This window comes from Protomyctophum parallelum (assembly GCF_964188405.1).
Source record: "Protomyctophum parallelum genome assembly, chromosome: 13".
NCBI lineage: Eukaryota > Metazoa > Chordata > Actinopteri > Myctophiformes > Myctophidae > Protomyctophum > Protomyctophum parallelum.
This window is the reverse complement of record NC_139708.1, coordinates 32,608,585-32,624,457: the sequence shown is the minus strand read 5'-3', so window position 1 is coordinate 32,624,457 and position 15,873 is coordinate 32,608,585. Positions and strand designations below refer to the sequence as shown.

The following is a 15,873-nucleotide window of genomic DNA, read 5'->3' as shown; positions in this document are numbered from 1 at the left end:
GGGCTTGGAACGCCCCTCGGGACCACGCCCCCTACACAGACAAGCGCGAACGTGGAAAGACGATTGTTCTCCAACACGCGGGATGTTTTGACGGGCCCCCTCCACCTTGCCCCCCCCCCTCCATCTCTTCACAGAAAACAAACAAACACAGCCGTTTAAAATAAATGCTGACCACTTCTGGTGTGAAATAAACATCACTATAGAGCACCGAAGTCCTGACGTAACTCGCTCATCCCGACGATTCCCCTGGTTCACGGAAGTAGTTTCTCTATGGAGAATAACATGGGGTGATCTTAATATCGTCTACTATAAGCGTTGTGGTCCAAAAATAAACAAGCTGTCTCGGCGTTATTGTCAGGGAGGTGTCTCTGTATCGTTTGCAACAGTCAGTCACTCATATATGATACAGTCTGCTTCTAGCGAAAATCTAACTAATTCAGCAGCAGTAACATTAGCGTTTTCTCTCAGTCAGTTGATTCTTCATATCCATGTGAGTGAAGCGGCCGGGATGACATGTTTATTTTTCAAACACAGTTCTTATATGAATCAATCTAAAACTCCTCCTATGGTGATTTCAATGCAACTAAACAAATACATGAACCTGGGGACTGACGCCCTCTACTGAAAGTGACGTCAGACTTCGGTGCTCTATAGTATTGTGTTTTAATCTTGGAATGGTGAACAAGGACAGATTCGAAAACAGTCATATTGATAATATGACTGCTAGTCTGCTAGACAGGGTAGATAGAGCGTTATTTTGACATGCGAGAATCCAAGACTGATACTCCCTGATTATTAAAATGAGAGGATGTCATCAATAGCCTATTATTGACTTCTTGTCAGGCAGGAATCAGGATGGGATTGTGTTCTTAATCAAATGTAAAAAGGAGTTTATTTGAAACAGATGCTGGGTATCCTATACTTTCAATGCAGATTTTGTTATTTTAGAGATATTGTTTAGAGTCGAGTAGACTGATGCTATGTTCTTGGTTTACTTCACCTGGAATATATAATAGGTTCTTGAGGCACACTGTCTTTCAGCATGTATTGTACAGTAGGCAGGCTATGTGGATGATTACCTTGCTTATTGTAAGTTACTCTATATAAGATGAATGTTGGCGTGTTGTCCTGTGATTTTATTTACATGTTGCAGTGCAGCAGAGCACGAGCACACCCAACTTCACCAAAACCCTGAATACCTGACCCGGCTGACCGCCTTTTATAGACCCCTACTGCAGGTATACAATACAATGTATTGAAGCATAATGTATTGAATACATTATAGCTTACAAAGTAGAAATTGTTTACATAATACAGAAAATATACTGTGCAACATAGTTCCAACAACACAATTTCTTCCATAAACAAAATAGGCCTACATAGAAAGTGATTAAAATACATAGCATCCTCTCACTGGAGAATCACATGAAACACTGGCAATTGGTGATGAGAGTTGTATGAGAACATATGATTTGATAATGTGCTATAATCCCATATAATGGGATTATAGTAATCCCATTTCCTATGGGCTGTCAAATGGGTGCACCCTGTGCAGCTATTTGTGGTTGTCGGATGCAAGGGTGGAGGGCCGGCAGGCCTCCAATAATCCCCATACTCAAAGGAAAGGTTCTCTCTCCCGCTACCTTTGTTACGCTTAATCATTTCATTGCACAATTCAATTCAATTCAATTCAAATTTATTATAGTGTCAAATCACAACAAGTTGTCTCAAGACACTTTACAACCAACAAAGATCCACCCAGAGCAAGCAATATTGCGAAAATGGTAACGAAAAACTCCCCTTTAGGAAGAAACGTCAGGCAGAACCCGACTCTAGGGTGGGCGGCCATCTGCCTCGACCGTGTCGGGGGGGGGGAATGGGAAGAAAGAATAGAAGAGAGAGATAGACACGTGGTGTTGTTTGCCGATAATAACAATATTCAAGCTAACATGACGCATCTGTTCTTTTCGGCAAGCAACACCTATACCGTATTCATCATACATCACAATAAAAATATTTTTGAAACAGGATTTGAGCAGTGCAACTGTCTAGACAGTAGACACACAGTTGCCCATGGTGCTCATGGCCTGCAGCTCTGCTATCCAGACCTGGACTCAGCAGCCTACACACCTGCTCATGCTGTGCAGAACTGCGGATAAATCCACACCCTTGCCACACAGGCATTTGAGCAGCCTCCTGGCTCTCCAGTCTCCTTCTACCACAAAGTATGCCAGACAGGATATTTTTGGTCTGCCTAGAAACAGCACATAACTTTGCCAGAAGACAACTGTGGGGTGCAGGGGTGTGGAATTATGATGTCCCATGGTAAGCACAGATATAGGCACTTTTAGGCTGGTCAGGTTATCTGGGTCTATACAGCCCCCAGAAAAAAAGGCAAAAAGGGGTCAGGGTTGCGGATGTGCTCCTGCAGGGTCTTGGAGAGGATTGGTGAAGTGGCCTATTGTGTCCAGATGGTACACAGGAGAAGGAGGGAGGCACTCCACAGTGACAGCTCTAAACCGTGGGGTTTCCTTCCCCACTCCACAGAGACAGAATGGCGTTATGGTTATGCTGTGGGGTTTCCATCCCCACTCCACAGGGACAGACTGGCTCCATAGTGTACAGTTTAATTCCCCCATCAGAGCCCTTCAAGCAATGCTGATGTCAACTTCCTGTTGTCCTTTGCTCAGAGCCTTGAGCTCTGTGTCCCTACCCTTTACTGAGCTGTCTGGCTCCAGAGGAACACTGTAAACAATTGCCGTGCCCCAAAGGTATCCCTGCCATACACCTTCATGGACCCCCACCACCCCTGCCCTACATGCAATAAATGTCCACACGGATACTGAACATCCCCTACTTACTTGTGTGATTCCTGGGGAGCAAGGATAATTTAATTTGAGGAGGCAGTGTAATGACTTGTACATGCATGTGTGTGTGTCAGTTTATGTTAGAGAGTTAGTTAGTTTGGAGACCAATTAAGCCAGCCAATCAATAATGGGCTGTCAACCAATGGGTGCAACCGGGATGCATTGTGGTTGGTGGCTGTACAGATTGAGGTTGGGCTTCAGGTAGTGTACCGGTACTTACTAGCTCTGTGTTATACTGTGGCTGGAAATACTGCTCTTCAAGAGTGTTGGACAACTTTGCAGATATAATAATAATAATAATGGATTTTATTTATAATGCACTTTACATTCCTCAGAATCTCAAAGTGCTACAGTAGGCATTAGGCAAAAAATATGAAACAATAGGTAAAAGCAGAAAAAAAGAACATTACACGATTAAAAGCACACAGTTTAGCATCAAGAAACATAAAATCAGTGGGTTTGGGGGAAGGCCTTATTAAAAAGGTAGGTCTTTAGTCCTCTCTTGAAGCAGTCGATTGACTGTGGCGCTCTCAAGTGTGCGGGGAGAGCATTCCACAGTTCAGGGGCAGCTGTGCAGAAGGCCCTGTCACCCATGGTGCGCAGGTTGGCAGTGACAGGGTTGAGGCAGTATGTGTTTGATGAGCGGAGGGTGAGGGTCGAGGGTTTCAGGAAGACTAATTCTTTGAGGTAGAGGGGGGGGGGGCGTTTCCATGGACGCATTGGTGGGTGAGCAGGGATATTTTGTATTGTGTCCGGAACTTGACGGGGAGCCATGGAGGATGGGTGTGATGTGTTCTCGTTTGCGCACTCTCATCAGGATCCTAGCAGTGCTGTTTTGGATATATTGGAGCCTTTGAAGGCTCTTGCTAGGGATCCTGATGAGAAGTGCATTACAGTAGTCCAGCCTGGAGGAGACGATGGACGATGGACTATGATTGAACAATATGCTGTACATTATCATTAGTGGAAAGGTTATCACACTGTGATGAGGCAGGCTTCTGTTGTTAATCCAGTCCAGCACTGGTACCGTCCTTGAGTAAAATGCATACAATCACAAAGAAACCCGCTTGTCTTTTGCCCATTTCTTCATAATCCTCTTGAGGTATTCGACCTCAGGGCTCCCCGTGTCCCTGAGCAAACGCAACACTTCTTTCAAGCGCTCACTGAGGAAAGACGCGCACACGCACGCACGCACGCACGCACGCACGCACGCACGCACGCACGCACGCACACACGCACACACGCACACACACACACACACACACACACACACACACAAACAAACAATGGTCTTATAACAGTACATTAGAAAAATTGTCCGTGCTCTAGGGTTCTGACATTTGTTCTTGACAACTTTGTCGTTGAACTAGGAAGCACAATCTGTTCGACAGTTGCACACATAGGTCACTATGAGAATGTCAGCTATATGTTTACAATGTAATGTATCTAGTTGTTGTTGTTGTTGTTGTTGTTAACAAAGCAATAACAGTACGAAAACCAATAATCCAATGAAGCTAAATCCTGAGAGTTAATTAGCGTAAATCAGCTTTGGTTCCACTGGCCTAAAGGTCAATTTTCACATTCTCAGAAATAATTAACACTGTAATTTTGCAGTGTATGCAGTTTGTGGGGTTGGCACTCTTCTACAGTAAACAGAATAATGGTGTACTGTACCTTGATTCTCTCCCAGCTAAAATAAGTTGAAAGACTCCCACACAGGCCCCTCGTTTCCCCTCCCAGTACTCTGGTGTAGGGTCCAGTCTTTCCAGGACGCTAAAAGCTTTTGCTGCATAGTAAAACTGCCCCATCTGTGGAAGTGGGGAAATCTGTGTGAAACATCCATATAACGCTCACTGCTTGATTCGAACCCCTGGCGGTGAGCAGCTAATTTACCACTGCACCCCCCAAGCACCTTCTCACTGCTACGAAAATAGCAGTTCTACAAGCACACAAAGTCTTATTCAATCCAATTTTCACTTAACGTTCCCCTCTTTTCACCAAATGTTCGCCTATTAGGATATTCCCAGAATAGGGATGCTAGGGGTTCATACAATTACGTATGATACTTTTTAGGCATTTTTAGCTCTTATCTAGAATGACTTGCTCAGTTTAAGTGCCATTTGTTAACAACCACATGGCAAGTAGCCATGATAATGATATGATATGCTGCAGCAACAGGGAGGCCTACTATATTGTCTGAGGTGCGCTGGGGGTCGGGTTGTTGTGGCCTCATGGTGGCGCTATAACAGGCTGTTGAGGAAGATTTGGGCCGGAGGTTCGTATTGGAGGGATGCAGGTACAATGTTTTTCCATGTGTGCATACATAAGTTGTATACAGATCGATGCAGTTATAGCTAAAAACAGGAATTGGCCTGTTATAGCGCCACCGTGAGGCTGATTTTGAGGAATAAATTGTGGCATGTCGTCCTCGGCCTAGTGAAAATGTGCGTGTATAACGTAATGGAAATTGCACACTGTGTTTGTGATTTGTGGGCTTTTTTCGAAATGGACGAATCGTGTGAGCTTTGGAAGCCAATCTTAGCCAATCAGGATGGAATATGAGAAATCAAACAAACCTGTCTTGATCACATGACTATGGAGATCATGTGTACCGATTTGCGTGAAATTTGGATAAAATCTGAAGGAGTAATAATAGAAAATGTGTTTTACATATGTCGGCCTCCTAGTGGCGCTATAAAGAGCAGATGTGAAAAATTCCAGGCAAAGGTTTTTCCTTGGCCTCTAGGGAGTTGGCATACAAAGTTATCCACAGATCCGTGCAGTTAGAGGTAAAAACACTTTTCGGCCAGTTATAGAGGCTGAGTTGAAATTGTTCATGTGGCATTTCGTCCTCGGCCTAGTGGGAATGTGGGTGCACAATTTCACGGAAATCCCGCGATGTGTTCATGTTTTGCAGCATTTTGTTTGAAACTGAGCACTCCTGTGAACTTTGGAAGCCAATCTTAGCCAATCAGGATGGAGTCTGAGAAATGTGAAAGACCGGTTTGGTTGAATGGCTGTAGAGAGACTGTGTACCAATTTGCGTGATGTTTGGACAAAATCTGTAGGTGTACTGTGCAAAAACTTGTTTAGCACAAAGCGGCCTCCTGGTGGCGCTATAACAGGCCGTTGTGGAAAGTTTGGGGCAGAGGTTCATCGTTGGCATCCAGGGAGTGTGTGTGCAAAATTTGGCATCGACCGGGTTAACGGTGGCCGAGATTAGCTCCTCACGGACGGACGGACACACACACACACACACACACACGGACGGACACACGGACGGACGGAGTGTAAAACATACTCTCCCCACATGCCTTCGGCCTGGTGGAGACAATAAGACTGCTGCAGAAGATGGCAAGAGACTATACAATCCTGACTGATGGGGCAAGGAGGGAGAAGAGTCTGGGCCGGCTGGAATGTCAGTGAGGAATTGCTGACTAATGTGTGAGGGATTGTAGGGGGATCATAGGCGGTCACGCCCATGGCCACCTTGTAGTAGGTCATCGCCAGTGTTTTGAACTGGACGTGAACAGCCACAGGGAACCAGCGGAGTGCAGACAGTTTAGCTGTCACTTGTTTCCTAGTACTAACATACACCACCACCCTCCCCCATTTAGTTGTGGAAAGACCTTTCTAGGATGACAATAATATTGTCTCTGACCTATATGTACTCCTTACTATTTGGTTCCTTGTCAAGTTGGAGATCAAGGAATTGAAACATATAAAATACTGATAAGAGCACCATGCAAACATGCTATACCTTGTAACAGTCATTAGAGCACCATGCAAACATGCTATACCTTGTAACAGTCATTAGCAATGAGCTGCAGGAGGCTGAAAGACTCAGCTGAAGTCTCCATCTTCAGGTAATGCTCCCAGGCCAGCTGAGCTTTGCCATTCATTATGTCTGAAACAAAAATAACATAAATAACTACTGAATAAATAACTAATAATAAACTATTATTATTATTATTATTATTATTATTATTATTATTATTATTATTATTATTAATAATAATAATAACCAGTAAGACGCCTGAGAGTGAGATGCGACCTCGCGAGAAGCGACCTCGCCCCTTAGCCCCTCAGTCTGCTGTCCGCCTGGGTGACAGCAGACTGCTGGGCGAGCGCTGGCGCTTTGGAATGGGGGGTCAGATCAACATATCCACCTGGGTGACAGCAGACTGCTGGGCGAGCGCTGGCGCTTTGGCATGGGGGGTCAGATCAACAAAAGGGAAACATCGAAGAGGAAGGATGAATGGGGAAGGATCAACAGGAATGTCAGAACAGGTCAGCTCTATATATGGAGAGCCAATATTGGTGACATCAGGGATCTCCATATATGGGCTTAATATTGATGACATCATTCCTGATGATGTCACGTGATGTCACATGGGGTGACCAACCAACCAACACACTGACGGGAAATGCACAATTCCATAGTTAACTGCGACCTTTGGTCGCTATAATAGTTTCTTATCAAGAAAAAACAACACAAAAGTTGATAATCCCTCGAAAAAAATATGCCCATTTGTCAACTTACATTGCTAACAAACAAACAAACATATTATCTGCTTATAAATTTGAGCTTGACCTTGAATCAATGAATGACAGATATGACCATGACCGTCCCAAACTCTAAGATCTATACACTATAACACTTGATTTACAAGCTCACAATGTGAGCTTGTAAATATGATATTTCCCCCATTTCCCTGAACCTAACCACCTCACAAAAGAACAAGGACGCAAGGGTTAATGTGGTTAAAGTTAAAATTAATTATTTAATTAATTAAATTATTAATTAACAACAATATAGAGGAATACTAACGTACAGCTGCGTACCAGCCAGCTCTGGTACACGTAGTCATTCTTGATAGAGTCATTCTGAATGAGCAGGAAGGCCTAGAAGGTAGTGGAATGATCATACACATAAGTGGATTAATATAAGAATTCTCCTTCTTCTATTAACCATGAGGGGATAAGCTCATGACTGGTACAGTACCTCCTCAGCCTCCACGTAGTTGCCAATGGCAGCTTTTGCTTGACCATAGTTGTAATTGAAGACGTCGTCATTGGGGAAGTACTTCTGAGGACAGGAAAGTCAGCGAAACAGGACTATTGTTGATTAATAATAAATAGCAAGAGTCTAATAACGACATGTGCAGTCAATACATACTGGCCTTGTGGTTACAGTCTAACCGCAAGGCCAGCTTCGTGTCCTTGTGGGATTCCGCCCTGAGACTGGGAGGTCGGGGGTTCAATCCCTGGCCGAGTCATACCAAAGTCTATAAAAGTGGTACCTGATGTTCGGCACTTAGCATTAAGTGTTGGATTGAGGGTGAGTCTCTGTGACACAGTACTAGCGTCATGTGTCTGGGGGCAGAAGGTGTACTTTTACATCAAGCTGCCTCACTCTAGTCAGTCTAGTGAAACAGGAGATAGGCTCCTAACCTATAGATCAATGAATATGACTTTGGTGATCTCCGTACAACTCCATATTTGGGCAACAAACGCTGTTATAGACAGTTGACCACTTTGGTACCACACCAACGTTTTTTTTATGACTCCTGTCAAAGATAGAGAGGAGGAAAAGATAAGATATGACGTTTCTCTTAAAACGAAAGTATTCGACAGAATGTGGCAACCGTTTCTTTCTCACCTATCATTAACAGGCTGAAGTATGTACGCACATGAGTGTTTTTTATTTTCTAAAACTCTTAACTACTATTGTATAGTATTATTTTCATTTGTGTATGTTTTGTTTTTGTTTCTGTGCTATGTGTATTATTCATTTTCATTTTTTCATTTTTCTTTCCTTTGAATGGGGGGGTGTATGTGTACATGTGTACATGTGATGAGAATGTTTGTAAAGTATGTCTTGTCTTTAAACCTGAAAATTTATAAATACAATTGTAAAAAAAAAAAGATGAAGAAAATTAGAGACAAGGATTTCAAACCCAACACCCCCAGAAAATCCAACCCTGAACTTGAACCTGTTCTCATGTAATGCCTCAACACAAACATTTTACCTCAATTTAGGCTCTGCTTGGTCTGTTCATGCAATGCATTATGGTGTGATACTGCCGGTTGAGGAGCCATTACTTTTGGCTTAAAGGATAAACAAACACATAATAACAATAATAATAATAATTTGTGATATTGTCATGCGATATAACTATTGCTATAGTATATTCACAATTTCACATGCATATATCATATTATATGCATGTGAAATTGTGAATATACTATAGCAATAGTTATATTGCTGTACTGTATTGTAGACCCCTTATTCACACTCATGTGGCATTTCATAATTGATATATACTGCTCAGGGATGTCTCTTAGTTCCACAAGGGAATGAAGGACTGCCTTATTTTGATTTAATTCCTTGAGAACACGTTTATAAACTTTACGTACTTTATGTACATGATATTTTTTTGTTACTTTGTTACATTTTCCAGTTTTTATGATTATCTATTTTGTAACTACAATTGGTGAAAGCTTGTATAGAAAATAATTTCACCCACTCCTTTACACCTGTAAACCTGCTGTGATGTGACAATGAACTGTTGTCACAAACACAGGCAATAAAAGTCTGAAATACTAATATCAGCACAACCCATAAGACACATAGTAGACATATAAGACACAAGATTAAGAACATCTGTTAACCTTTTACCTTGATAGAGTTGAGGTAAAGGAGAACATCGTCAAACTGGCGAAGCAGAAAGAAGTAGGAGGCTAAACACTGTCTGCCAGGAATGGTGTCTGTTTTACAAAGAAACACAGGAGGTCAGATACACTCAGAATGACAGTGTTACAAATATGAGTGTAGTGCATGGATTCTATATAGTTAATGTAATCCATCGTATGATGTTTTGTTTTCTAAAATAAACGATCTACAAGCTCACACTGTGTTTGGTGCGATGCTTTGTGAGCTTACATCTGATATTTTCAGTGTGGGACACAAGTATTAATCAGGTTTTACACACAGCAAAAAAAGACTGTCAAGGCCAAGGGATGGTTATGACATATGCACCCTGGGTAGGGGATGAGAGGATGGCTGGTGACTGGTGAGGCAGGAGAAAGTGGGGGTGTCACACTCACCACATTCACTTGGTGATGAACCAACAGCTTGGAAAAGCTGCTGAGCCATTTTGAGATGATCACCCTGCCACATTAAGGAGAACGTTATTAAATGCGGTATAGTAATGACAAAAACAACAACAACAAAACAATTACAAAAATTACTATTATAATATTCTGATATTGGCCTAATAATATCATGATCGATAATATTTTCTCTGTTTCATGTGTATTTTGTAATAGTAAGGTTTATGTGTTATCATGCACACTCTTTTTGTTATTAATAGCTCTATTGTGATCTGTATGTTGACGTTGAATGACAGCTTGTGATCTATATAATGATGCTGTGTGCTACCTGTCATATTCAGTGGTCCCTGCTAAAGCCACATTGAGCTGAAATGCATTGGGTGTTTTGAACCTTTGCCAAGTAAGCCATAATGCTAAAATAAAGTTATTTAGATGTTCAACTGAACAGAGTGCCTGGATCATTATTAAACTCAACTTGGCATAAGCAAGGTCCTAACAATTATTATGTTTCTAAGTTAAAAAAAAAATGGTTCTATTAAATTTGGTGAAAGGTTAAACTGAAAAACAACATAGCAACAAAGCTGTACAATTGAGCCAGTTTAAAAAGGAGAGCTTTGAGTTGAGATTTCAAAGCGGACATGGTAGTGCTTTCCAGAGGGGTACAGTGTCCGTTAGTGATCCATGGTTGGTTGTTGGCAGGGACAGAACAGGACCAGCCACTTCCAAAATTGCAGGATCCTCTACCTAATCCTAACTTTTATTGGGAGCCAGTGAAGATTGTGAAGACTGTTTTTGCTATATTTAGATAGGAAGGTAGAGAGACAGGATATGCATTAAGGTCTCCAGCTGGAATCAAACCAGGTACATTGTGATTATGATCACAGTTAACGTTTTTGAGAGTTTGTGTGATGAGAACTTGCATACCATAATGAAAAAGGAAGGCAGTCCGCAATTTCATTTTTCATTGTACGTATCCTTTTTCAGCAGTTGTAGAATGTTTTGAGATTCAACCAGCGCACCAACTTACTGAGGCCGTGTCTTGTCCCAATACTGCATTCACCACCGCTTTCAAAATGTATTCCTGAGAGAACAGAAAGAGAGAACAGAAAGAAGTACAGAGGTACAGTATGAAGAGAAGATGTTCTTCACAGCGCAAATGTCCGTGGAGCTTATAGCTAAAAGTGAACTGACTCTGGTATGGAGAGGGGGAGGGAGAGAAAAAAAAACACACACACACACACACACACACACTTACTGGACGCTGAGATGCATTAAAACTAACACTGCCCTGAACCAGAGAGAGAGAGAGAGAGAGAGAGAGAGAGAGAGAGAGAGAGAGAGAGAGAGAGAGAGAGAGAGGGAGTGAGAGAGAGTGAGAGAGTGAGAGAGAGAGAGGAAGATAGAATGTGTGCAAGAGTGAGAGAATGTGAAAGAGAAAGATTGGAGGGAAGGGGAGGAGGAGGAGTGTGTTATTACACAAATGCTCACCACATGTCAACATCACTGTGTACTTGTATGTTGGATAAAGATTAATAGAGAAGGAAATTGGAAGGGGACAGCACAGGTCTTCTTATATCCTAACTGAAATGTGGGAAGCCACGAAGAACATGGAAGGGGAAGTAACAAACATGAGAAGGGAATGATGATTCTACCTGTGGCATGCTGAGTTCTAAGTCTTTGATCAGGTTATATGCTTCCTGGACCTCGTCTGTGAAAAGCAAGTACATGTCCTGTAATCCATTAGCATCACCTGCACAGTGCACAGTGCACACTGAACATGTATGTCCTGTAATCCATTAGCATCACCGGCACACTGAACATGTCAAATAAATCTAATAATCATGTGGATCCACATGGGATCTACTGTATGTGTTGAAATTCTATATTGGGAATAACCCCTTGAGACGAACCATCTCGTTTTCAAGGGAAATAATACAGAATATGCAAATACAGAATATGAATAGTAATAATAATAATAATACAAAAACCAAAAGAACACAGAACAAAAATAACTATCTATGACATATGACTCAAAATTTGAGAAAGGATTCAGCCCAATTAGAGGCACGTCTTACATAATAGTTCCAAAAAGTATGCACGCACGCACGCATGCACACACACAGACACACACACACACACACACACACAGGCCCACTTATAGACGACTAGCCTGTATGTATGGCAAACAAAGTACACTTGTCAATGACAAAAAGGACAACAATAACACAAGATTAGCCTTGCATCGCAGCATGCAAGCATTATATACTCACCTTGTCTGAGATGATAGATGACCAGGTTGAGCCGAGCCTCAGGTATAACATCTATCAAAGCAGGAAACGCCTGTAAAGCTCCTTCCCCACCGCGAAACACAACCTGCAAACCTCAGACAGAAATCATAACATCATGATTCACATCACATTTCCACATTTGCAACTGCTGGTTATTCATGGTCTTAGGCAGATAAGATGTTCAAAGTCAGCATTCAATATATAATTCAGAGCATCAGTCTTAAAAAGACCCATCATACAGTATGTTAAATACTTTTGCTAGTAAAATAATAATTACAACAGTAGTCTTTTGTGACAAAGGGTTGCATTCCTAATAGCCTAAGGTTTGCTTGTGTGCCATGCAAGTTGGGTAGTGTGCAGTTAATTCTTATTGTTCATCATTGTTCATTGTTAGCCCCAGTATGTTCCCTCAGCACTACGCTCATTCTGTAGCTCCGAGATGAGAGCTACAGAATGAGCGTAGGGAGTGGGCACATATGGGGCTAGTTCATTGTATGCCTTACCTTGGCTTGTACGCACATTGTAATATTGGTGTGAAAGCGCTTTCTAACTTGTTGTGAGTTGTGAGGTCACATTGACCTAGACCTTTTGTAACACCAACTTGTAGCCATCCTTGGCTAAAAGTTCATCCTTGAGTCCAAGTGGACGTTTATCCACTGTCATGAATGAAGCAATTCCGGAGATATTGTTCACATGGTTTGGACGTAACCATACGAGGCATACAGTAAGAGACATAATGAATACAAAGAAAAATTTGTAACAACCAAAAGCTATTTGTGTAAGGAGAATCAGCTGAATCAGTCTTACCAGGTTGTGTTGGATTAACTCCTTGGCAAATTCAAAGAAGGAAGAGGATACGTTCATCAGGTTCTTCAGCTCAGCCTAAGAGGAGGGATGTTTAAAAAGATAATCAGACAGAATCAGATCAGTAACATCTCAAATAGCCTCATACCGGCTTAAAGTGACGTGAAATGTTTATAAATAAAGAGTAACCTCGGCTGCTTTCCCATTGAAGAGTCTGAAGTGGTTGCAGGCGTTGAGGTTGAGGGCGACGGTAGAATGTGGGAAGTTCTGCAGGTAGACCGCCAACACCTGCTGGGAGACATCGTAGTAGTCCAGTTTGTAGTAGCAAAGAGCCACGTACACATTGAGGGCCAGGTATTCTCTGAAGAGGACCAAAACAGCATGGATTTGAACATGGTTTTGAACAAGCTAACACCACTCTGCACACTTTTCATTAACAAGACTGCATTATACCATAGGCCTATTACACTTTTCTGTTATCCAAAACCCCTCTTTCTTCTCTCCCCTCACAGTTCAATGTGTGTGTGAAGTTTGTGTGAATGAATGTGACATTGTACTTAATAAGTTAATGTATTTATTTTGTACACAGTACACCTTGCAGTGAAATGAGTGGTAGCATCATCACATGGAAGAAGGAAATAGCAAGCAACTGAAAAAAATGTACTTTTATTCAAGTACATTTTGAAAATGGGTCTTCTCCTTGTAACAGAGTGTATCTACATCGCAGTATTGATACTTTTACTTAAGTAAAACCTGTGAGTACTTCTTCCATCCACCCCTGCCAGAGGGGGGGGGGATATAAAAAGCAGATTCTGTCCCATCTCCCCCTGGCTGTACGGTCTGTTTTGTCACACAACCTCACCTGTTCTGTAGCAGAATGCGCTGGTAGATGTCAATGGCCTCCTGGTAATGGGAGCGCATGTAGTGGATGGATGCCAGGCTAAGCTGGTCTTCAGTGATGTCCTCCAGGCTCTGGTGGAATGACATCAGCTTCTTCTCATCGTTGAACTGAGAACCATGGGAAAAGAGCCAATCATTGCCATAAACAAACCTGTTAAGGCCCCAAAATACAGTTCATAGTTAGCCCTTCTATGAAGATCTGAGTTAATGACCAAGAGAATAAATAGCCTACATGTCTCAATGCTATTTTTGAGTATTTTTGGGGTGATGAAGCAACCCATTTGAACCCATGATTGGACCTTTAAATAAGAGAGGAGCATTCATGGGAAAGGCTGACCTTGTGTGACAGGTGGAACAGCAGTCTGTTCTTCAGATGACCTTTAGGGGCTGTAAAAAGACAAAGGTAGTGTGAATGCAGGAGCTCAATGGGGAGCTATTGTGTTTACTTGGATTATTCATAGATGAATGCGTAAGTGTGGAGTAATGTGAGAGGTCAGGATGGATGGATGTGAGGTACCCTTGAGTGCTGCCTCCTCAGCTTCCTTGTAGTGACCCAGTAGGAACAGTGTGCAGGCAAGGTAGACCCAAACCTCTGAATTGCATTCTGGCTTTATTGTCAGGGCTTTGTACACCTATGGAAATAATTAATTTTGCAAAAGCATAGGATATACAGTAAGAATCTCACTTAATGAATCCCATGTTGTTTTACATGTATAGAACATTTATGGTGCATGAAATAGGCTTTTTGTTTTTCTGACTGTTTCAGACCTCCATAGCTCTTTTGTAATCCCACAGATGAAAGGCACAGTAGGCCAGCCACAGGTTTGCATCCACTGCTTTCTCACCTATATCATGCTGAAACTATCCAGAGGAATAGGCGTTAGGCTTTATTATAAATATGATAACATTGTTTCACTCAAGTTTGAATGTGAGAAAATCCCTGTAGCATTTTCTAACACCTCAATTAATTTATAAAAAACAGACCTTCAACAAAGTTCACAGCAGGTGGCATTACCTCCAATAATGTAATTGCTCCGAGATAGTCCCTTTTGATGAGAAAATCTTCAACAAGGGGCGACTTTTTCGCCTTTATAGGTTTATTTGCCGGCGTGGCATCTCCAGTAGCTGGCTTTATCCTAGACAAATTCTGTGAAACATGACCACGAAAATCTGACAATCCTTTTAAAGAATATTGTTCAGCTGTGTAATGAAGCTGATATGGTAGCATTGGATGCATAGTTTTTGTAATACCGAACTTTAAAAAAGTTATCAACTTAGCTTACCATGATGGAAGTGTTAGCCTTAGTTGGTTATATGAACAAGCATTAAAACGCGGCGAATAGCCTAAAACGTTACTCACTCTACGGAACAAAGTTAATTAATCGCCGAGAGCCGTTCATTCCAATAAGCTCCGTTGACACCTAGCTTCTGGTTGCCAAGCAACAGTGTCTCCTCCTGGACAACTTTGTACAAGAAACAATGGACACCTAATACTATAGTTCCGCTGGAGTATTTTGGTTAACGTTCTAAAAAGAAATGCCCTACTCAAAAGGTCCCTAAAACCAACCTGGGACTGTTTTTAAAACATATAGCCTACTTCTGGAATCTGGCTAAAAATAAAACCTAAATATATATAATTTTCATGATAGACGTGCCTTGGATTTCATTTATGTGTGTGCAACACCATTTGGGAGTTTAGTGTAACCAAGTTTTTTCATCACTTACAATTACACTCTTTTAATCTGTATCCTGACTGCATTCTCCATCCTGATCAGAGAAATAAAATTGGACTGGTTTCACCAATTATAAAAAAGCTGAAACATGAGACTCCCGTTAATGAACTAACACTATAGCAATGAGTACTATCACAATAGATCCTTTTAACACTTAATTTAGCC

The 15,873-nt window shown here is 41.7% G+C and overlaps 1 protein-coding gene across 1 annotated transcript; it reads right to left on the bottom strand.

Moving 5' to 3' along the window:
- Nucleotides 1-3,838: 3,838 nt before the first annotated feature.
- LOC310868435 (intraflagellar transport protein 56-like) lies at nucleotides 3,839-14,870 on the bottom strand. Its single transcript, XM_083778888.1, has 16 exons — nucleotides 14,744-14,870; nucleotides 14,493-14,607; nucleotides 14,313-14,362; nucleotides 13,938-14,083; nucleotides 13,265-13,436; nucleotides 13,079-13,153; nucleotides 12,254-12,356; nucleotides 11,636-11,691; nucleotides 11,011-11,064; nucleotides 9,978-10,041; nucleotides 9,550-9,638; nucleotides 7,873-7,956; nucleotides 7,703-7,772; nucleotides 6,668-6,774; nucleotides 4,542-4,675; nucleotides 3,839-4,030 (listed from the first exon to the last, which is right to left on the bottom strand). The coding sequence occupies exons 1-16, from the start codon at nucleotides 14,747-14,749 to the stop codon at nucleotides 3,919-3,921; spliced, it is 1,437 nt and encodes a 478-aa protein (XP_083635014.1). The 5' UTR covers nucleotides 14,750-14,870; the 3' UTR covers nucleotides 3,839-3,918.
- Nucleotides 14,871-15,873: the final 1,003 nt, after the last annotated feature.